The 23,627-nt window shown below is 38.3% G+C and overlaps 1 protein-coding gene across 2 annotated transcripts in view; it reads left to right on the top strand.

Moving 5' to 3' along the window:
• Positions 1–23,627, top strand: part of DPP10 (dipeptidyl peptidase like 10) — a 560,343-nt gene that overhangs the window by 525,837 nt on the left and 10,879 nt on the right. For both annotated transcript variants that reach the window (XM_069780863.1, XM_069780864.1), the window contains exons 14-20: positions 3,897–3,988; positions 5,511–5,558; positions 6,113–6,234; positions 10,110–10,157; positions 12,243–12,341; positions 12,450–12,519; positions 21,918–22,112. In XM_069780863.1, coding sequence (XP_069636964.1) covers positions 3,897–3,988; positions 5,511–5,558; positions 6,113–6,234; positions 10,110–10,157; positions 12,243–12,341; positions 12,450–12,519; positions 21,918–22,112 — 674 coding nt within the window. The remainder of the gene's footprint in view (positions 1–3,896; positions 3,989–5,510; positions 5,559–6,112; positions 6,235–10,109; positions 10,158–12,242; positions 12,342–12,449; positions 12,520–21,917; positions 22,113–23,627) is intronic.

A 23,627-nucleotide genomic window follows, 5' to 3' on the forward strand; every position in this document is an offset into this window, starting at 1 on the left:
TGTCAATTCAGAATATTCAGAATCTGGTCTTACAATAGTAAAGGGAGGCAATACCCAAAACTTAAAATTTTGTGAAAATTAGGACTCTTTTATTACCCTTTGCAACATTTTCCAGTGGCTTCCATTTCCCAGGGTCATTACTTTTTCCCAAGAAGAATCTGAAAGAAGATAAATTTGCACTGTGACTTTGAAGGTCACCAGTATGAAGTTGTGATGAACTAATAAAGTAAATTATGCCCTGGAACGGAACACTCCAAGGCATCTATTTAAATCAGCAAAGCGTTAATCCAGGTACTTTACCAGAGCCGTATGACATAGGAGGGATTATCCAGGTACCCAAAACATCAAAATAGCAGACTTGGCACCAGGCAACTCTATTATCTCCCTTTATGACAGTGTTCTGGTATGAACTCTATTAAGTCTTAAATATGTTCACAGGGTACTGCGGACAGAACAAGAGCAAAAGAACTTTAATGAAAATTTAACCTGAAGAAGCAAGAACAAGATACTCATTCCCTAGAGTAAATATATCAAGAAAGAATCAGAGAAGAAAAAAGGGATCAAAGTCATGTCAAATTCTGTCTTCTAAAGAAAACACTTACTTAGATGACAATCTGGTAAAGGTGTATTAATAGAGTAACCACACAAAAATTCACACCGGAGCAAAACCGTTTAATCAATCAAATCTTATTTTGGTTTCTTTCCCAATATGAATAAGTATCTTTAAAATACGTGAAATGATAATGATGTAGATCTGGAAATTAACTTGCAACATTCCCAAGGATGTTACGATCAAATTTGCCTTAAACCTGTAGGCTCTGATATTTCTCACTGCTAAAGAACCCAGGAAACTTGATCCTAATTCAAGAAAATATTTAAGCAAAAGATAAAGACCTCTCCTATTCCATAAGATTATTAAATATATACCTACTTTAAATACATTTTTTAATCCTACCAGAATAATGTTTAAAGTCAAGCTTATGCTTAAGAGTTTGGTATTGTATCCCTTTTAGGCAGAATTAGAGCCCTCAGTACTGCACAGCTCCAAAAATCAAAAATGACCACCGTCACCATGACTAAACAAGTCTGAATGGTATCATCAATGACAAATTTGGCTTTAAGTATATAGCTGCTCCTGAGAGGAAGAGGAAATGTGATATCCTATGTATCAACCATTATTCATCAATAAGCAACATTCTGTGTGGTAATGGGGCTGATACAGAGCAATAAAGGACAGGAAATGTGTTTATATGATGTGTTTTACACACTGCATTAATCTGATTGTCCATTATTTCTAAAGCAAACATGGAGGCATAAAAATTATATTAACCGTTGCACATAAAGTCTTTTGTCACATCAGATGTTTGTCACACCTTGTGAGAACCACAGCGGCATAACAGGTGCCCCGCAGAATTTAAAGCAGTCAGCAGGTCGCCGGTACCCAGATGATGGCATTTTTTTCATGATGGAGCTCGGTTAATGTTGGAATTTGGCATTCAGATTCTCATTACTTCTCTATACTACTCCATGTAGATATCAGCTCATTAATAGAAATCAGCCTTCAAGTGCAGGAAAGTTAAAACAGAGAACCAACATGAACATACAGTGACAAAGCAGCAAATTTTAATGGCTCGATTTAGATTAATTTGATCATTGAGGCTTATTTGTCAGTCTTGCAACAAGTGCTGACAAATGATGGTTGGTCTTGGGCTGCATTTCCTTGACTATACTTTAGAAAAGCATGTGTCAATGATATCATCAAAGCAGGTTAGCAGAAGCATCTAATTAAATCTTCTTGCAAGGGGAGGTTACTGTTTAAAAGTTTACTGTCTATCATATATTATTTACTGTCTCAATGGCTAGATGTGTGTTTTATTGTTTTCAAATGCTTTTAGTAACTTATGAAATATTTAAAAGACACTAATCTCAAAATGGGATTGAATCATGTGTTATGTATCTAGAGATTTCTTACTTAGGGTTTTGCAACTCTAGAAAATCTCTTTTGTCCAACCACAAAATAAGAATTATAAAGTAACTTTAATGGATCAAGGCAAGAACTTCCTGCAAGCTTCATAAATTATGTATTATTGCTGTAACCTTGAAGAATAGCCATGTTTATTAACGCTTGGCTGGGCTTTTTATTGCTGTTTCTTGTTAGATTCTGTGATCTCAGTATTTAAATCTCTCTTTCAATAGTTGCAGCTTCTCTTTCTCTAGAGGAGAAATAGTCACTTATTATAAATCCTTAATTCGTATTTTAATAATTCCTGGAGACAGCACTGAATATCAGAACCTGCCTGAACAAGGGAACCCTCATCATAAACATATATACAGCACCTCGCACAACGTCCTGATTTCAGCTGGTACTTGCAACACTTGTCATAGAGTTACTACATCATTCTTTCCTTGTGGATCTGTTAGAAAATGGATCAGTTCTAAGGGACTTGTTTCTGCCTTGCCATTTCAAGACATGTCTCCTAGGTGTCCTTGAGCATTTTCTGCTTTCTAGTTACTGCTGCTGTTGCTGTAGAGCTCAGAGTTTACAAGGTACGGTTCAAAAATACAGGGATTAAAAAAAAAACCTCTTTGCCTTTATGATTTTTTGTAGGCCACAACCACTGAGGCCACTGTGATTAGGTATGGGCTGGTGCTCCGGATTCACAGGGCGCGAGGCCAGAAAGCGCCGTTAAATCCTCCCTCTGACCTCCTTTGTAACTCCAGCTACTCAGTTTCACCCACTAAAGCTGAAATACAAGCTGAAGTATCACTTTTCTTTACAACATTTGTCCTGAATTTGAACACTAGGGTTTTTTATGTCCAGGCCAGGGATCATAGCCCTAGTACAGAAAAAACTCTTCAAGTATGTTCATGGTTGAAGTTTTAATCTTCAGAAGCCTAAGCAAGAATTTTTACCTTTTGCACTAGGAAGCAGTCTCAGATGAGCTTCTCACTCTTCAGGTTTCAATTTCTTTAACCTGTGTCTGATGAGGAGTCTGCTGCAGCTTCCAGCCAAAGAGTTTGGTTTTGCGTGAAGGTAGATACGCAGTGCATCCTGATGTTTCCTAATCCAGTCCCTGGTGCATTGGCTGCCAAAACTGCCATCACTTTCTTTGAGAGAGATTTTGAATTTCCCCTTGCAGCAGTTATTTTTCTAGGCTCGCACTAGGATTGAAACAATTTATGAGAGAGAGAGAGCAAGGGGTGCTCCCCAACTTGTAAGCATTTGGTTCAGTTGCCAAAATTTGGAGCTACTCTTAGTCTGTCCTTATAGACGCTGGACAAAGAAAGACTTCTCCAGAGTGCCTGATGGAGCAGGGGCTTTACATCGGTTTAGGTCCTATGGACTTCTGTGTCTCAGTTTGCACAGTGCATTCGTCGTAGAGGTTTGCCTCCTTCCTCTGATGAGGGTGGTGTTGATGTCCCGGCTTGGCACAGCATCTTTGCAGTAATCTTGGCTCAGCACAAGTGTGTGAGAAATGTGAAAAACTGGTGAGCACACTCTGGTGCAGAGTTTTGGTTACAGGGCTCTGAGTCAGATTGTCCTGCCATGCCACTGTAAAGGAAAAGAAACACTAAGAGAAACAAAATACGTGTAATGACAAGGTCCTTATCTTGAAGTATATGACTTCTATTGTTTGTTGGCATGTGGGCAACTGAAAGAGAAATTGTGATGGAAACTGAGATGATTTTAATGACTTTGAAAAGTTTATATATGGGAGGGAAAGGATACTTGAAGTTCAGGCCTGTCAAAATGTGAGGTTTGTGATTTAAAGATGTTACGTTGCATATTAAAGTTTAAAAAGCTGTAATCAGTAGCGACATGTGCAGACAATCCTGCTAGGCAAAGAAAAATGTAACAAGTAAGGTGAAAGTTAATGTTTTCCGTCTCTCTCCAGGCTAAAAGTGAACAAATCAGTGTGAGACACCTGACATCGGGAAACTGGGAAGTTATCAAAATCCTGGCATATGATGAAAATACTCAAAAGATGTAAGCACTATTCTCTTTGTTTATGAAAATATCTGAGTTATTAAAGTGGAATCCATTTAACTGGAAATAGCATATCTAAAACTAAGCAACAATATTTCTTTCATTTTTGAGCATTGCCATAAATTTTACACTCCTGAGTACATAAAGTGCAGTTGTAAGACGATTTGTCTGCCAGTGTACTACTGCGTGCGCTTTTATGCAGAGGGAAAAGGAGTGTACCGTGACATCAGTTGACTCACTGCGGTTTTTTAAATAAATCAGCACACAATGCAGCAGTAATAACATTTTGGTGCCTTCTTTCCTGGATTCCAGATAAGTAGTCATAGTAAATTTTTAGTACTTGATAAAACTGCAAATCTTCAGTTTTCATGCTTACTTCATTACTGCATGAGGACTCTGGACTTCAGGGATCTGATTCAACCTCATAAATTCAAATTATATAGAGAGATTATCCAAACCCCTGATTCTTGCCCAGCTCACTCAGAGAGAAATCCTTCCAAAGCCCATCTTAGTGCTATAGTGGGAAGGAAATGCAGCACATACTTGGTGATTGTTGGGAGTACAGAACTGACACAAAACATCTGAAAGCTCCACATAACTTCAGTGGATCTTGGTTAATCTTCACATGTGTCTGCACATGGCAAAAAATAAACAGGTCTGTCTAATCCTGATTTTCTTTAAATCATATTTGAGCAAGGACCTTTTTGAGTCTGCAGCACTGCCTGTCATCTCCACTGGTATTGGAGAAACACCCTTTCTGACCAGTCCTTCCACGGGTTTTGAAAATATATCCATAGATAATTTCTTGCTACTTCTCTAAGGTTCAGATGAAAAAATGAGGTCTGGATGGACTCAGCCTGCAGAGAGGTGGCGGAGTGCATGTGGGTTGTCTCAGTCCTTACCCTCTTTCTGCCAATTCAAGCAGAAACTTTGTGGGGATCTCATCTGGGAAACACTAAGGACTTGTCTGGATATTCTTGCAGCAGCTCTACTAAGCCTTTTTCCACCCACGCAACCTTGTCTGTAAACCATTGCCTAGTACTAGATTATGTTTCTAGATAGAAGAAAAAGTTGTTCTACAGCTCAAAAAGGCTTTCAGGTATCATAAGGCATATTGTAATTTATGATATAATTTCATTGTGACCTTTTTCTACTCCTTGGATTTATATTGCAAACTCTTGGAGTGAAGGAGAAACTTTCTCTTCTGTATTTGTAATATGCAGAAAGGGGTCCTGGTTGCTACTGGAGCTCCTGGGCATTACAGGAATTAAACAGAAACCATGAAATGCTGTGTTTGTCACTGGTTTAGTATGAAATCATATAGCATCTGAAATAACTGCTCTGTATACTGGGTCTAAGTTTAATCTTGGAGCTTAGGTTTATATATAAGTATTTGATCTTTATGTATATTTGGGAACTTTTAATTTTAAAAAATTTTATGACATCTCACACATCTCTAAACACCACCCAAATCAGACAGTTTACCAAACTGAGTTTAACTTTGTTCATCTTTTGGGCACAGTTATTTCTTAAGCACTGAAGAATCCCCAAGAGGAAGACAGCTACATAGGTAAGAAGTACATGGGGCTGTGTTCATCTGTGTTCTGTGGGCTTCTTCATCCCAAGCCATAGGTGCTATGATGACGTTCTGTGAGCTTAATTGCTGCTTTGGGGCTTGAGTAATCATTTATATAGTGTAAAAATTAGTACGCTTGAGCTGTAACAAGGAAGGAATCACAGTTTCTCAAAACTAAAAATGCTGATGATACTTCACAAATTTTTAAAAATGGAAAAAATTTTAACACGAATTATTTTTACCACTTCTGTCTTCATTAGCCCTTTACAAGCATCTAAAACACTAAACCTAAATGCAAGCATGGAATATGACTGTATTTTAAAAAGTAGTTAAAATCTTCTAAATAAAGATAATACTTGTGGGGTTTAATCATCCCATTTAAAGTGTATGGACAAAGCACCCCCTCTTTACACAAACCTCAGTGCTGAAATCTGAAGTTAATGAGGCTTTTCGTGGTGTCCCACTAACACTGTTACTGCACAGCACTGCTCTTGGTTTATTTTATTTTATTCCTATGGAAAATTTTTCTGATCATATTTTTTCTCCAGTGTATCAACAGTGGGATCATTGAATCGTCAGTGTCTCTCATGTAACTTCCTGAAAGACGAGTGCACATACTTCAGTGCAAAGTTTAGCCCCAATAATAGGCATTTTTTACTGCACTGTAAAGGTAAGTCACATGCACAGCATGTAATAGTACTGTGTTTGCTTCTGAATTAATGTATTCCTTTGGGAAGTGCATTAGGCTGGAGTCTAACATTTAGCTCAGTAGTAGATTACTCAAAGTTCTGTACAGAGCTTATTGCAAGAGTGTAAGTAAAGATGTTCTGTGTAAAAGCTAAATAACAAATGATATCAGAAAGCTGCTCCAATCCTAACTCTTCAGTCCTAGTAAATGACACTGACTTTTAAATTTACCCTAAATAAAAATCCTTCACCAAAAAATGTGGAATTTATAGCAATAGTACTGTGTTTCATAACAGCTTAATTATATTATGTATTGGCATTGATCTTGTGCAACTCTACCTAGTTAAAAAATGAGGGCCTGCCTTCGGTAACACTGTGTCTCTATGTGTGTATACATTCATGCATGCAGTATATCTATACACACTCACCCACAAATGTATGTGTGTATCTACCAGAAACCAGGTATGGTTTAATCCACCTAGACAGATCCTCTTTATCAATACGATCGCAATAAGTAACTTTTAGCTTTTTATTGTTAGCTGCATTCCAGTAGCACTGAATGGCACCAGTTGGGTTCAGAGTTTCTGTATAAACAGAAAGCTAGAATCATCCCACACTGAGAAATTTATAACCTACGCCCAGGAAATAAACACTGATAAATAGGTAAGATTATAAAAACAGGTTCAGAAAAGCATGAGACAATCAATAATAAACTGTATAGCTAGACCTGTTGACCTTGAAACTTGCAGTATTTTGCAGACAACATCCTCCCAGTATTTTTGCTCAACTAGCATCTGATGGAAAAGAGTAGAACACAATTCATCTGAAATACACATGAATAGCCTATTCTATTTGCATACATTTTTTCTGTTTCTTTTGCAACTGTACATTTTTTTTTGCACGAAAATAAAATATCTGCCGTCTTGAGAATTGAATCTATTCAAACAAACAAACTATGAATATATATTGGCTAAAATAAGGTTGGTATGTTGGGGGTTTTTTTGTGGAAGTGCACCTATAATACATAGCTGATGAGAAAAATAAAATACCAACTGTATGGTTTATACATGGTTAAAGCTGCAGCAGAAGTTATGGAGCTAATCCTGAGACCTTTATCTGAGTAAGGACTGCACTAGTAATGAGCTCCTCATGGTTTAAGCAGAGTTTTCCCTTGTGCTTGACATAGTCCCTACGGGGAAAGTCTCGGATTCCTGCAAGAGGGAGGGTAGGTAAATTGGGAAGAGTTTTTTGCCTTGAATCAGCAGTGTGCTAGGGCCCAAAACCATAGCTGCTTGTTATTGTTTTAGCAAAGTATATTCAGCCTGTAATTTTGAACGTGTTCCTTTGATACAAAAATGTAGATGTCAGTAGGAGGTTGCACAGGAAATTGCTCGCAAGCTCATGACTTTCAGTGACTTTGGAGATGGCAGTTCTCTGTTTGAGCTGGTAAGACTGTAGATCATCCTCCCAGGATTAAACCTACACTCCACTGAGTTGCAACTAGTAGACTGCCCTAAGCTGCAGGTGTTGGGCAGGGATGATAAAACACTGTCATTAAGTTTTTCCTACCTCTAACATTAATGTGTAGTTGTCAGCTTGGGGTTATTCAGAGGTCTTCTCTTGTGTTTCATCAGAGCTTGACAATTACAGCAGCAGTGTGGCCCCCATGTACTGCCACAGCTCTGCAAAATGCCTGTGGTGGGTTGGATATTTGACAGTATCAAAGTTGATGACAACATCACCATAGAGCAGGTATTAAAACTCTTCTGCAGGGAACTGCTTGTAAGAGTACGACGTGAACTGCTTTGAGGAGACAGATGACACCACATCTGTGTGCATACACACTCGTTTTCCCACAACAAAAAGCCTGACTGAATTGTTACAAAAGCAATTTGCCCACAAAAATCCTTGGGGGACTCTGGACTGGTGTGATTTATACAAGTTTCAATTCTTCCACCTCTTGTTTACCCATGAGCACCTGTATTAGGATAGTTTTTCCTTCATAGTTACCCTCAGCCAGGAGATCTGTCTCGGCGTACCGTACCAGCTGTATCCATCTCCAGAGACTCTCCTGAGTGAGGCATTATTTCTAGCCTGGTAGATGGAGGACCAGCTCTACAGCCTCTCTCTCAGTTTTGGCAAGCGGGTCCTTTACCCTTACTTTTCCTCACTGCTTGTGGATTTTTCCTTTAGCGCTTCATAAACACTAACAGATGTTAATCTCTTCATTCAAATAAGATACTTCACAAAGGGACTAATTGTTTTTCCCATTTTATACAGCAGGAAATAAGTTGTGTATTTAGTGTAGTTATAGGAGGTCAGTGGGAAATCCAAGTGCTGTGCTTAGTTCTGATGAGCTGTAACACAATGCCTGTAACACAAGCCTGCCTTTCTCTTTTCTGATCGGCTTTTTAATCTACTGTAATCTCCCTTTTTCAAAATCTGTCATCATCCTTCCATCTTCTAGTACGACAAATAGAGCTGGCCTGGAAAATGCCAATGCTTTCCCCTCCAAAAATGGTCTTACTTAAATCAGAATTCAAAGCAATATGACAAATTAAGAAGAAGAAAAAAGCTAGAAAAAACAAACCAAAACAAAAAGAGACAGTTGAAGAAATATCCTCTTGAAGAGCTAAGGCAGAAAGCTTTGATTTGTCAGCAATTTACCTGTAAGATTTTTGTCAATATTACCCCTTCAGGCAGAGAACGAAATTGATAAAAATCTTCAGTGGATGCTGTCAGAGGCTGTGAATGGCATCATGCTTTTTATTTCAGTATTTAAGTTTCCCTAGGCTCATGCCATAATTAATTGAGAGAGACAAACCAGGATGACTCAAAACACATAAATTAAGCTCTGCGTCTGAACTGCTCTCAAAGGGAATCTTTTTTTCTCCAAAAAAGAGGAGTCTTAACTCCTAATTTCAGAGGGTCCATGCCTTCCTCTGCCATGGGGTCCTCAGGGGCTTCAGCTTTTCTGCATCATCCTTCCTAGCCCAACTGTGACTACCTGCGTGTAATTTAAAGTCTTGTCTCACCACGATAAAACTAACTTTCCTGTGCACAAATTCCATGTTAGGGGTGGGGACACAATATTTTCTTTTGCAAGTTTACACTGGGGGGGTCCTCAGAGCAGGTACAGCAATCAGCTGTACTTCTGAGCATGCTGAATGTTTGGTCACCCCAGTTTTACCTGCCATCTTCTGCATTTGTGCAGTACATGTTGACATGGAGAGTTATTCCTGGTGCTTTTAGTTTCTTAGGGGTACAGTAAAAATATAGTATCTGACATTACCATGAAATAAGATTAGATTACATTACACCTAGATTTAACCATGATGCTGTTGGTCTTGCAGAGTTGGCATGCCAAAGGGGCTTCTTAAACAGATAATTAAGTGAAACGTGATAATTTTTCAAATCCTCTGTAGTTTTTTCCATAGAAAATATAAATGAATACTATCATTAATTCACTTCCCAGTCAACCTAAAGTTACTGTTTCTGAATGTCAAACTGCTATATATCAGACAGGGCCATTAAGTGCCTCTGTAATTTTTTTATTCTTCACTTACAGCTAAAACATCGAAATTATAAAAAAATGCACCTTCTGGGTGCAGGGGACTAGACTGCTTGCTGAACAGGCAGAAGACAGTCTCCGTTTCTCGCTTTGTTGGTACCTAGTCTAACTTGTGTCTTTCCCAAGAGACACCAGTGGAGTTACTGCTGTGTTTGAAGGGAAGGATGTGTATGGAGCTTCCAGGATCTGGTCTTACGTGATGACTGGTGCTCTCATTCTTCGTTACTGAAATCCTGATTACTAACTACCCTACACTTCCTCTGTTTTTTATTCTCTCCTCAAAACAGGGCCAGGCGTTCCAGTTGTTAGCGTGCACAGTACAAGTAATACTGCAAGTGAGTATTCCTTATGGAATAGGTATATTTTATTATCGTCCTTGATTGGTTTGGGGAGTGTGGGGGAGGGGAAAGGCAGTTACAAGTAAATGAGAACTAAAAGATGGCTCATTCATATAATGTTCTATTAATTACCTTTTAGCAACATCCACATCTGCAAATGACAAGGAAAGAAGTTAATCAAATGACTAAAACTTTCCCAGGCTTTTCGGATATGTTTTATGCTAAGTGCATATCATTCATCTTCTATTTACACTTGAGTTAATTAGATGGCAGGTTGGTCTTATCCATTTCACTTTCTATGTAAATTATGCTGCCATTACGATACACCTTCTGTATTTTTAGACATGTTTTTAAAGTTACAATCCAATTATCTTGAAGTAAGGTAGAGTCCACGGACGATTGATCATAAAATCTGACCTACATACAATGAACTTAGTCGTTCTCTTATATTTCTCAAACCAGAGCCACTCCGCTGACATTTTCAATGGTGACAAACCCAAGAATAAAGGCTTTTTAGGAGGGTATTCAATTTTCAAGTTTTACTCACTGTTTTCTGTATATTGACACCAAATCTGTTGCTGTTTCCTGGCTGCTTGAGGTGCTTTGTAATGGAAAAGTGTCCTTCAGCAGCAGAATTTTCCTCACTTGGGTATTTCTCTGGTGCAGTAGAGGTAACAACTCTGCTACCTCCAACTCCACTGTGCCTCCATCTAGCATGAAGGTGTGGATTAGAGGAAAGGGGACATCTTTCCATTCAAAACCACTAAACCAATCCTTACATATCCTTATTTCGTGCATTAGTTTATCCCCAGAATTTTTCCCAGAATTCAACAGTCCTGAACTGTACTTGTCTGCATCCCGTTTGTCATGGGCCAGCCACTATTCACCCGTAACAGTGGACCTAATCTTGCATGTTGAAGTAGCATACTGATCGATAGTATCACACTATGAAGTGTTATGTAATGTCTGCACTTTGGCCTTTTTTTTTTTTTTTTTTTTGATGTCACTGTTAGTATTTGCAAAGCTCAGTGCCATAGCACACCAAGGGGAGGGAGTTTTATCCAACTCAATAACAGATAGCTACTCCTCAAAGTAAATCCATTGACTTCTGTAGAGCTACTCAATCCTGTGAAGGTAGACTTTTGCTCTTTATTACTTGCATCTAAAATACTGTTGATAGTGAATTATTGTGAAAGAGATTTATGTACAGCATCGTAGAGGAAAACAAAGCAAGTCAGGATAGAGGGACGTTGTTTGTTGTAACAACAAGAAACCAAATAATAAGAGAGATAATTTAGCATTAATGTTTCAGTGCAAGATTAGATTATCCTCTTCAATTCATAAAAGAATGATTAAGGATTACTTCAATTATTCCATCCTCAGACTATAATTATACCATTTTGGTTGACTGCCCAGAACAAACATTCTCCTTAGATATCCGTTTTGGCCTTAAGTGGAGGGTTTATTGTTTAATAAAAAAATCTACATTTTGGAAGCAAGATCGGTAATTTGAGTAAAAGAGAAAAGAAAAAAAAAAAGAAAGAACTAATTAATCATTCTTTCATGTGTAAAAGGATTGCTTCAAATCTGTCTGCAGCTTTAAAGCAAACTGAAGTCTTGCTCTTGGTTGAAGTGCAGAAAACAGAGAAGGACATCCAGTGATCAAGTCGAGCTGTGCTGGCTAAATATTGACTTGGAATATGTAGCTTGAAAAGGGTGCCTGCTTGAGGCTTAGGATATTGCCCAGCAGACTAGCCTTCCCCTGCATCAGCTGCTGTGTTAGTATTTGTCAGGGATACTAGTATTCATGTTGTTCATCAGCAATTTCATTGTTAGTGCTTAACGAAAACAAAGCCTACTGAAGCCAGAAAATGAAATAGATGTATATGTTTTGAATTAAGCTGATTGCTCCGTTCCTGAATTGCAAAGCAGTTGCATTATAAAAAAGTATTTACAGAAGGAATTCATTTACAAGATTTATCATTGCCCATTTGTCTCTTTATCTTTTTTGAATCTTGATTTATCTCTGATGTGATGATTCTCCATACCTTTCAGCTTGCTTTTTCTTCCTATTTTCTATAGAGTTTTATATTTTGGAAAATAATGCTGTATTGAAAGAAGCTGTTTTTAAGAAAAAGAATTCCAGGACTGAAATTAAAATGCTTCACATTGAGGATTACGGTAAATTTGGCAAAATGTTATTTTACCAAACCAAAAGCTTTCTTACAATGTTACTATTTTTCACCTGTGTAACTACCAGCCTTTAATGTTTTGCTCTTTTCTTAAAAGAACTCCCTTTACAGTTGTCACTGCCAAAAGATTTCACGGATCGAAACCAGTATGCCCTTCTATTAATAATGTAAGTATCTGTGTAGAATCAGTCAAAATAATAAAAAAGCACTTCATAGAAAACTTCTAACTCTGTAATTAGAAAATGGTTTTTTACCTTGTGTAGGAGAAGTACCTCATGGATTTGAGTTGATAAATCAAAAGGCTTGTTCTTGGGAAGATTTTGTTATAGGTGCTGCCTGGTAGAGGTGCCTGGGGTTTTTTGAGCTTCTCAAACCTAGCTCTGCTTCGTTGTGCTTTTATGTACGTGAGGCACTGGCCCTTCTGATGGTGAGCTGTGAGTAGTTCTGCAGTCTTTCCTAGACCCATACTGATCCCTACCCACAGAGGATCTCATTCAGAGCATATGCTCCTTTTTATCCCTGATAGAAATGGGTAGAGCTTCTAAGAGGGGCTCACTTAAGATGCATAAAGCAAAACTGCTTTTAGGAACACTGGAAAGAAGACAAAATTATTTTTGAGCATCAGTGGCTGAAGGCATTATAGGCATGATCCAAAGTCTGTTGATGTTTGTAGAAAACCTCTATGGGAGGAAGGAGGTACTCCCTGGCAACCTGCGCTGTTCTTTTAAAAAGAAATAGTGTGTATATTTCTTTCAGAGACAGTCAGCCTTGAATTTGCATGTCTACAGAATGTATAGCAGAGGAAGAGAGCAGAGTCGTGAGGCGTAGCTGCAGCCTCCCTAGGCGATGGCCAGCTCAGGGCACCATTTGTTGCTCTCCAGCTGAGCTCAGCATGGGTCTGCCATGGGTGTAGAGGACTTTACAGAGCTTCTTCTGAAATGATGTGAATGTCACTAACACAGGTGTAGGAGTGCACTGCTAATGTCATGAAAATACCATGTTAGCTGAGCTGAATCACCTGGAGTAAACCTCCCCTTAGTGACAGCAGAGATCCCTATTGTTGTATGTGGGGTCAAAATTACAAGCTTGAGCTGCTGAATGATCCCAAATTCCTCTACTCGGATCAGATCTTAGATAATAGGACAGAGAGGCATAAAACTGCTTATTTCTAAGTCCAGTTTGTGTTTAAAACTCAGGTTTTTCACTTGTATTTATCTGCACTTGTGGAGGCCTCTGCTTTAAGTGGCTCAGGAACATGTTTTTCTTTTCTCATGGAGACACAGGACACATGGATTATTTTATCTTTGCAGTATTTGCTAGCATGATCTTGAAGCATGGTTATATTTTAAGCAGATCTTTTAAGTGTACCAAAGGCAAACTGACTCTGTGAATTGACACGAGCAGCGTTACAGGGAGTTGCAAACACTTGTGCTTACTCTTATTTCCGAGAGTAGGGAAACACCGAGGTGTTAGCGGTGTAATGCTTTCTCTTTTAAGTATCCTAGTAAATACATAACTTGCCATATACAGTTATGGTAGAACATGAGGTTATATACTCATGTAGAACCTGGAGAAGACAGGAGGGAAGGATCAGAAACCTGGAGAAGGCCAAGGCCAAAAATGACAGGAAAAGGAAAAAAAAAAGCTAAGGAAAAAAAAGCTAAGGAAATACTATTATGAAATGTTTTTAGATATCAAGAGTTGAAATAGCTGAGAACAGTATTGAGGCAAGGTCTGAATTTAAACTTACCAAAGTTGTCAGTACCCAGTGAGTGAATAATGTGGCCAAGTCATAACATATGGATGTTTTATAATTGTTTTATTTTTTTATGATGTGCATGTGGAATAAAAAGGAAATTCATCCAGTTATGAATACAGATTGTGGTATCTACATTTGTAATATGGAGACTAAGCTTCTTTTTAGTCAAATCCTGACTTTTGCAATACTGAATTCTCAGTGTTAGCTTTAACAGGAGTTATTTTTAGAAATCCCTATGCACTAATGAAAGTATGAAACTGAAAATTTGAAATCTGTCCTGGCTCATGTAATGTTGCATGGTTTGTGTCCCTCTCTTCCCTAGAAGAAAAAGAAGTTATATTTCTTCAGCAGCTTTTCACAGACTTTAAACTAAGCTTGCCAGCAATCCTTTTTTTGACTTAAGGATGTCCCTGAATGAGATATAAAACTGAAAACTGTCACTGAAGTTATGGGAGGTTCCCTTGTGGGGTGATTATTTGAGCCTAATAAATTCTGCCTAGTTCTTGAGAAAGAACGGTTAGAAATCTGTGTGCATGCAGAGGGTAATTTGTTGACCCACACAACTCCAAATTGACATCTTAAGGTTTATTTCATTATCAGAAGTACTACTTAAAAAAAAAAAAGTATTCAGGTCCAAGAAGAACATGTAGCTTTTACAGGAAACACTGCTTAGTTGTATATATGGTATCATTTCCCAGATATTTGACTTTCCTGAGTCCCGGAGTGGTACTGTTGGGACTGATTGAGAAACACTCTGTTCCTACTGCTAGAAGTGTTAGACAAGAATTGTATTAGTGGCTGATAAAGCGCTGCCTTTCGTGTTGTTCAGCTGTACCTCTTGCTTGCTTACATTCTCAGCCATGATAAAATTATCATTTTGTTCCAGCTATTCAAAGTTTGAAAAAGAATATTTACCAATGTCCTTGGTAAGAATGTTGGTTTAATTGTATATCCATTTTTTGGAAAGGAGATTCTATATAACATCTTGGTCCAGGCAACATACCCTTAGATGTATGTATATAAAGAGAAGATATATATCTGGAAAAGCAGAGTATTAGCAGATATGAAGTGGCTTTTGCTTTCCATCTCAATAGCACTGCAATGTGACAAGGACTTAAGAGAGGGAGGGAAGAAGGAAGGAAGGTGAGGGAAAGAGAATGTGAGTTTAAACCTGAAATTCACCTAATATGCCTCCGCAGTGCAAATTAAATGCCTGGTTAAGTGCATATATGCTTCTAAGTGCATATAGACCTTGTCCCCTAAGCTGGAGCATAAATATGGCGTATAAAATCTAACAGGCTCTGACTGGCTGTTTGGCTGCAGTTGTTGCTTCAGAGTCACTCCAAGCCTCTGGTGAAGGTTCATCTTCCCTGTGTCTTACATTTTGCCAGGATCTGGTTTGCCTGTGTGGTCTCATCTCTGTCTGCAGAATTTTTGTGCTGGTGACTGGTTTCGCTGGCTCCGAATAAAGTGGGGTTTTTGATGGCTGAGGTTCATAATTTTACTGTACATTTTCATCAGCAGCGAATACTTCTGTGTGGTGTTAATGTGCTCTGTGGATCAATAAGGTTACAATTACAATAACAGAATTTGAAAATAGATAAGGGGGAAACAGGTATTATTTGGTAATTTTTTTCAAATCACTGAAAGCTAGTAGCCATTTCAAAGGTGCATAAGAAGGCTCCTGTATTCATGCAAGGACGCCTACAGATAAATTTGAGCTTTCAGCACATGGCACCCAAGTGTCTGAGTGTTAAGGCTGAATCCTGGAAGGGAGCCTGTACCAGTGGATTCTGGTCCTGGTGTGAAACCTGGGCGTGATCTCAGTACGGCTCCATGTAGACACAAGCTCAACTTAAGGACCGGGCCCTGAATGTCCTGTAACCTTCATCATAAGGATTTTGTGCAGATTCATCCATTAGCAGTTGCAAAGCATGCTACAATGCTCAAACAGAAGATCATTGTATTGCTATGTTAAAGTTATTGCTATGTTAAGGTCCATCTGTATGGCTGGGCTATCTAACAGATAGGTCTCATGTAGAAACCAATTATGTTGGCTAGCAGTATTTTTCTTTCCAGAATTGTGATGCATAGGCCATAAAATGCTAAATAGATGATAACACTTTCCTTTCTTCCATTTGTTCTCCTAAACCACTGATACATTTCACACTCAGTTTCCTTCTGATATAATACATACAGTGTAGCTATAGATTAGAGACGCGTACAGTAATTGCCTGAAAGAGTGATTATCATCTCTTTCCAATATAATTAAGATCAAAGTTTAAATTTCAGATCCTTGATTTTCTCATTATGGTTCACCTTCCTCATTAAAAAAGTTGGAAGATACACTCCTTGGTAACACACAGGAAATGATTAAGTAAAGACTCTGGCATTTAATCTGGGTAATAAAATGAGAGGTGATAATCATTCTTTATTTTTTCTTGAACATAATTAACCTCATTCCTTCAAAATCTGTAGATAATGTATCTTAAATGTCAGCATTTATTATTTAACGCCATTTAAATTTGTCCAATATGTAAGTGGATATTGTAAAACTGAATCAGTGGAGAGATGGTTCTGATTTTTGAGGGAAAAAAAAATAATGGGTATTCTCCAAAGTAACAGTGAACTGTCTGCAAGAAGTTTCTGTTTGTTTGTTTGTTTTCTTATATTTTGGTAATAAATAGGAATCTCTTCACCTGTTATTGAAATGATGAAAGTTTTATGCCTTGCACAGGCAATCAACCCTGTTTATGCCTCCAGTTAATACACTCTTGGGACTGATAGCAAGATAAGACAGTAGGGTTGGAAGTGAAGATTTTTTTACAGCTTCAGGAATAACTCACTGAAAGACTAGAAGAAATGTAGAGAGGCGTAATGCAAGTATTGGGAAATATTTGACATCTGAGGTACAGTAACACTTTGCCTGTTAATAGCTATCTTGCATACCTTTCATTTGTTGTGAAGGGTATTACTCGTTTTAACTGGCAGCTGTTGCAAGTGAAGGAGCGATGCTTGGCTACTTGGTGAAATGTAAAAATATGTGGTGGATTCCACTACTTTGATTACAATACACTTGCAAGGGGGACATCCCTGAAGGCCTTTTTGTTTGGCCAGTTCTTCCTGTGTAGAACAGCTGCAAAGTTTACTTTTTGGGGGATCCCCGAGACGTGTGAATGATTCACTAATTGCTTTGCAAGCCATCCATTTCATGCCTGTATTCATCCTGCCTCTGCCGAGTGTGGCAGTCTTTCACTGCTCTGTTGGGTTTCTGTTACATCAAAGTATTGGATGGAGAGTCTTTTCTTTTTTACTCTTAGATTTTCTTCCGCATTCTTTGAACTTTGTAATATTTCTCAAGGCCTAGGGGGAGAATTCATTTAGCTTAGGCTAAAAGAGGGATAGACTGGAGGCTCACTCCAGCTGTTTCATTTGCGGCAGCGGTCCTGGTGCTATGGGCACTGATGGATCTCATCACTCCCTTTCTCTTCGGTCTTGTCCCCACAAAAGGCTTGGGGAATCGTTGAGCTAAGATCCATCCTCTTTCAGCCTCCCCTACTCCCACTTCCCTCACAGCAGTACGTATCTTACTATGTGAATAAAATGCTCATTCAATCTTCCTTAGAAAAACACAAGAGGAGATTCAAAACTTCACCTCCTTTTCTTATGACACAGAACAGTGTTACATCTCTTGTTCTCAAAATTGCATTTTTAAAGTCTTCAGCCTCAAGGGTTTCAGAAAGATATTTAAAGAATAACCATTTTATTTTTTGCACTATGCTGTCCACTTCAGTCCTGTCTATCACATGATTATACCCTAGTAATGGAATCACTTCTGGTGATGTGTTTTAATTTGTTTGTCCATATCTGCAGGGAGGAGTTGGAAACACATTGTCTGGTTTTAGTTGCAGTTTGCTATATTTAAACAGAGTGTATGAAAAAAGAGAAAATATTTGGGATTTTTTGTCCTCAATGTTTAAGGCTATTCGGGTTCCCTGATTTTTGAGCAGTAATGATGGGTGTGCTTGAAAGCTGATGCTTGTGAAAGAGATGCTCATGAAATCTGAAAATGAAGTGGAATTTTCTATTACACCAGTTTTGCAAAATGATCTTCTTTCCCCACTCAGTTTCACCACAAGCAAAAGATTACTTTTACGCTTGGAGTTGTAGTCTTTCTCACGTATTTGCTATCAAGTTACCTTTTCCATATGCTGCATCAGTTCCACTGTTTTGCAGAAATAGAAAGAGATGTACTTGAAATTAAGCAGTGATGATAGCAGTTATTTGCCATGTATCTTTTAAAATTGTCTCCCCTCCCTGCTTGGTCAGCCCTATAACTTCTAAAATTCCTATTTAACCTCTTGCCACTTAGTTTTTAAATGGTGCAAAACCTGGAACAAATTTTGCCGCAGTCGTGATAGCAGAGTGGCAGAGGAGTACTGCTCAGAGTACACCAGCAACAGCCTCTCTGGTAACACTGTTTTATTCCCTGTAGACTGCAACTCAAGTCATGAACAGAGACTAGTTTAAGCTTTTGGTTATAGAATCTGAAAGAACAGATTCTTATCTTTTCAGCAGTATATGAACTTATGATGAACTGCCTCTTTTTCCAGACAGTCTAAGATGTATGTGACTGCCTTGCAAAAAGCATACAAATTACCCGCTAAGGTCAATGATATTGGTATATTATTGATGGCTTCTGTCTATTTAAATGGTACCTCAATGGTGAACTTCAGTGGTATGCCCAAGTCATCAGCAGTTGACCTGCCATGGTGGACTCATAATCTGAGTGTAGTCGCTGTCGAAAACACACACTAGACAGCTCTGAACCTTGAAAGTCAGGAGCAAAAATAAAAAAGGGGAAGTGCAAGTGCTGTCACTTACAAGGAAAAAAAATGAACTGGGAAGAATTAGGCATAGTCTTCATTTGAATCATTCTGCTCTTGTTGTTTGACTCTGGAGATGATGCTCCTTAAGGAACCCTTGAGGGATGTTGAAGAGCCTGTAGCTTCGCGTAGCCCCTGTGGTGCTGGCTTCAATTTTGCTGTAGTGCTTTGGCTAGTCCGTGGTTCCCTTACGGTCATCCATAGTCAGGTGGGAAGAAGAGTTCTGCCCTTGTATTACACCCAAGCATAAATGGCACAGACTTTCTTCCAGGATTACTAGTGGGGTCAAGGAATAATAATTCTAGGAAGAGAGTACCACTGAACAGTAGTTAATTATAATTGGGCTGTAAGTAGTGACGAGCATAAAACAAAACCTGACCTTTGAGATAGCTGTAATACCAGGACAAACTTCACAAATCAGTGTATCTATTACTGCACTGTAGTAACAAACTTGCTTCGTTACAGAGCCCTCAGGGTGATGTTCAAACTTGCATAAAGGATTAATACCGTGCAGAAGCCCCATTTAAAAGGTTAAAAGTGGGGCCTAAATGGTGCATAGAATAAATGCTGTCTCTCTGTGGAGGACAGAAGCACACCTCAGATAATCAGTATCATTTTATAGTAGCAGCTGAAGAGTAAAGAGACCTTTTGATGGTGATGGGAATTTTGACATGTACCTCAATGGAAATGGCTTTAAATGCCTGTCACAGACTACTTATATGGACATTCTTGAAATAAATTAGCCACCGGAAAATTGCTTCCAAAAGCAATACGTTGAACAACCCATCATGCAAGAGTGGAAGATGTATAGTGTTTAACGTCTGAGCCTAAAAGTAGCCCAGCTATGCCCGCCACAGAAGGAGCTCGGGAAACCATCACTGTCCGTTTTCGCTCACTGAGAATCTTGCTGAGGTTCTGTCTGTTGTGCCTTTCTTAATAGAAGAAATTATCTGAGGCCATCATCTTTCATTTAAAACCCTTTCTGGTTTTAAGCACTTTCTGGTATAGAGAAAGGCTTACAAATGTAATGGTTCTTCCCTTATGCCCAAGTGTCTAGATATATAACATATACATGTTATATGTACACACACACACGTATATATAACCTAGATATATAACATGTATAAAAAGAATGTGAGCACTGTATTTGTTTTGTTGTTATATTAGGTGCGAGGGAAGCAGGCTGACTCATGATATTTTCTCTTGTGTGGGGTCCATTAAACTGTTGGAAAGACACCTAGCCAAACAAGGATATTTCTGACATATTATCTTATTGTGGAAAGCTGGAAGAATTTAAAAAAAAAATAATTATAACTGGTCTGAGGCTGCTAATATTGGAAGTAGTGGTAAAAGCTCTGTGACAACATCTATGCCAATGTAGAGTGTTTCTGAAAACCTTGCTCTGTACAATAAGTAGAAATTGAAAAAATCGTTCTGCTCCTGCTCCTGTTGTAAATAATAATATACTTCTGAATCGTGTGTTTTCTGCAGAGCTCACGTAACAATCAGTATTTCCAAATTCATTGGCCTGCATTGTTAGCAGTTAGCGTAATCACAACTGAATAGGTTAAACAAACAAAAAAAAGCCCTTCCTTTCTTTTTATAAAGCCAAGTATAAACTTGATGCACAAGATAATGGTGAATCGAGCATAACGTGGCTGAGTCTATAACCAAGTAATCCTGATTTCAGTGCATGATATAGCTACTACATAGGTAGGTCTGACTGAATTTGAGAACATATGTATTCATCATATGCTTGCTAATTAATAGAGTGATTGACTTGAAGATGGTCTATGTTATCCAGAGGCAAAACCAGATACTGAATCAGCACATTATTGTACATATAAGAAAGTAGTTATTGTAGGAGAGTTTTATCTCTCTTTCCATCCCCCCCCGGTTTATATAAGTCTCTTTGGCAAAATAATAATTTCTGTCTTCATCTTTCTTTCACCTTAGACAGGATATTCCCACAGACGCTGTCAAATCTAATTTCCATACAGCCAGCACAGACACTTTTACATTTTCATTTGCATTCAACTGGCAGATGCAGCCTGTATAGAAGTATTTTGCATTTTGTACAACTTCATGGTAGCCTGCTTTCTTATTCTGTGTTTATCTTGGGGGAAAAATAATGACAAGCTTCCCTTTTAAAACTGACATTTTATTTTCTTTGGAAGGAAAATAGTATATTTGGCTTCAATGGAAAATGCTTATTGTTCCTTTAGAAACTGCATTCTCCCATTCAATTCCACCTTTTCTGCTGTAAACCACCTTTTTTTTTTTTTTTAGTCATAAAATAAACTTACAACTCCTGCCTGCATCCATTTCTTGCTATGAATTTGGATGGAGAAAATATAATTTTCTCCAGTGTGTACTTTAGTCTTCTTTGTACCCTCTTTCAAAAAATCCATTCAATGATACAATAATGCAATTATTTTTGTTTTCTAAGATTACATCCTTCTTAATAGTATTATATATCCTACAAAATCATAACCAGGGTACTGCATGAATTTTCCTTTTTGTCTGTTTAGTGTGACTTAACGAATTCTACATGAGCCTTCTCAGAACTGAGCTAGCCGTTAGTGATTATGGTTTTGGGGTTTGGGTTTTTTTTTCACTTTATTAACCTATAAGCAGCACTATGTACTTGATTTTCCTGTTTCTTTCTATAAAATATATTCAGGTATCAACAACACGGCAACATAGCGGTTATAAAGTTAAAGATATTATTTTGCTTACTACTACTGGAGGGATACCAGCACTAGCTAATGTGATGGTATTGATGGAAGTGACAATAATTCGACAGGATTGCATAACCGACTGAACTCTGCCATCTAGGTTAAATAAAATATCGGAGAACGGCAAAGTGCATCACATTGTCAATAGTCTTCGTTTGTGTCTGGTGTGTTGGTATTTGCAGTGATGAAGCTCCAGGCAGCCAGTTGGTTACAGATAAGTTTCACATTGACTGGGACTCAGTGCTTGTCAACTCTGATAATGTCATCGTAGCTCGATTTGATGGCAGAGGGAGTGGATTTCAAGGCCTTAAGATTCTACAGGAGGTCCACCGATGCTTAGGATCAGTGGAAGTGAAGGACCAAATAGCAGCCATAGAGTACGTATGTGCAAACTTTTCTTCTTTTTTTACCCTGCTTCCACCTTGATGAATGAGCATTTTTAACTGAAACTGCCCAGAATGTTTTCTTTGCATAGTGAATACTGTTAATGTTCATTTTTAATGCAGTTGCAAATTTTGAAACAACAATCTTTTCATTACAAACAGCAAATAAAAGATCAAGAGGTGTTTGCTTTTCGTGTTGGTGCTTCTCTTTGATAATGCTGTCCTTCCATGTGCAATCTAAATATGCCATCTGAGCTAATTTGTATTTGTCTATATTCCTTAGGAAAATTTCTCGCAGCGCACACGTTAATGTTTAACTGCATTTGTGTTACAATATTTTAGGCCTATACGATAGGATACTGCTCTCATTTCCATCACAGAGTTCTGAAGTAATTGTACAAAGCAAATGGAGGTATAATGGTGTAGATGAGAGCAAAATTTGGGCAAATGCCTGTTATTTCTCATCTCCATTATCGTTCTTAGACTAATATAAATCCACCAGCTGCAGAAAAGAGTAATTTCCATCTGTGGAGTAATCACACATGGCTTTGACAACACTCTTTACTCAAGGTGCACATGTCAAAATGGCTAATATCAAGGTCTGGATGGACTTTTTCTAGGGTTTCGCAAGGAAAGCCAGATTTTAAGCCAGATTTTTTTTTTTTTTTTCTTTTGAAAGGAGTTGATGCTTCAACCATTGCATGAGTAGGCAACTGTCTCTGACATGACATACCTGAGCAATAGGGTTCCTAGCGTTCATGTTGGTCAGGAATGGGCTGCACTGAGCAGAGCAATTCAAGGTGACCCTTGCAAAAGGGCCATCAGAAGCAGGCCATAAGCTGTGCTGTGAGAACTGAGCTCTCTGCTCAAATACTAAGGTGTTTTAGACTAAATTATATCTGGCCTCTTTTTGGATGCACTGCGTGGGAAAAAGGGAGGGTGCCCTTGGCTGAGAGGAGGTACGGCGGCTGGTTTTGTCTCAACAGCAGTTGGATTTTGCCCTCAGGTTATTCTGTCTTTTCTGTATAAAATTCACCATTGCCGATTAATGGCCTTGATGAGCGAATTAATTATTTGGATAATTACCTAGATTCAAGAAGTTGCATTTGTCTTACCTTCCTTTAGCTATCAAAAAACTAGGCACCTGGTCAAAGCCAGTCATTTAAGCTCTAGTCGGTGAAAAATCCTGGCATTTCTGGAGGGTGATTCTCCCCAGACTGAGAGGTTTCCAACGTGGGTGGGAAGGAACGGCTGTTTGAGGGTCTCTCTCTTCTGTCCTTTAACTGAAGAGCAGATGTAAATGGGCAATTTAGACAAGATGCTCAAATTCAGATATCTAAAGATAGGTGAGATGAGCCCAACACCAACTGTTTGCCATCTAGAGTAGGAATTAGAAAGCAAATCACATTTCCCAGTGCAATAATACTTTTATTGGTGTAATTTGTTCTTCCACCTGATCTGCATGTATGACAATTCCTTACTGTACAAATAATTTTCTTTACATACTGG

Source organism: Haliaeetus albicilla, chromosome 4 (assembly GCF_947461875.1).
Source record: "Haliaeetus albicilla chromosome 4, bHalAlb1.1, whole genome shotgun sequence".
Lineage (NCBI taxonomy): Eukaryota > Metazoa > Chordata > Aves > Accipitriformes > Accipitridae > Haliaeetus > Haliaeetus albicilla.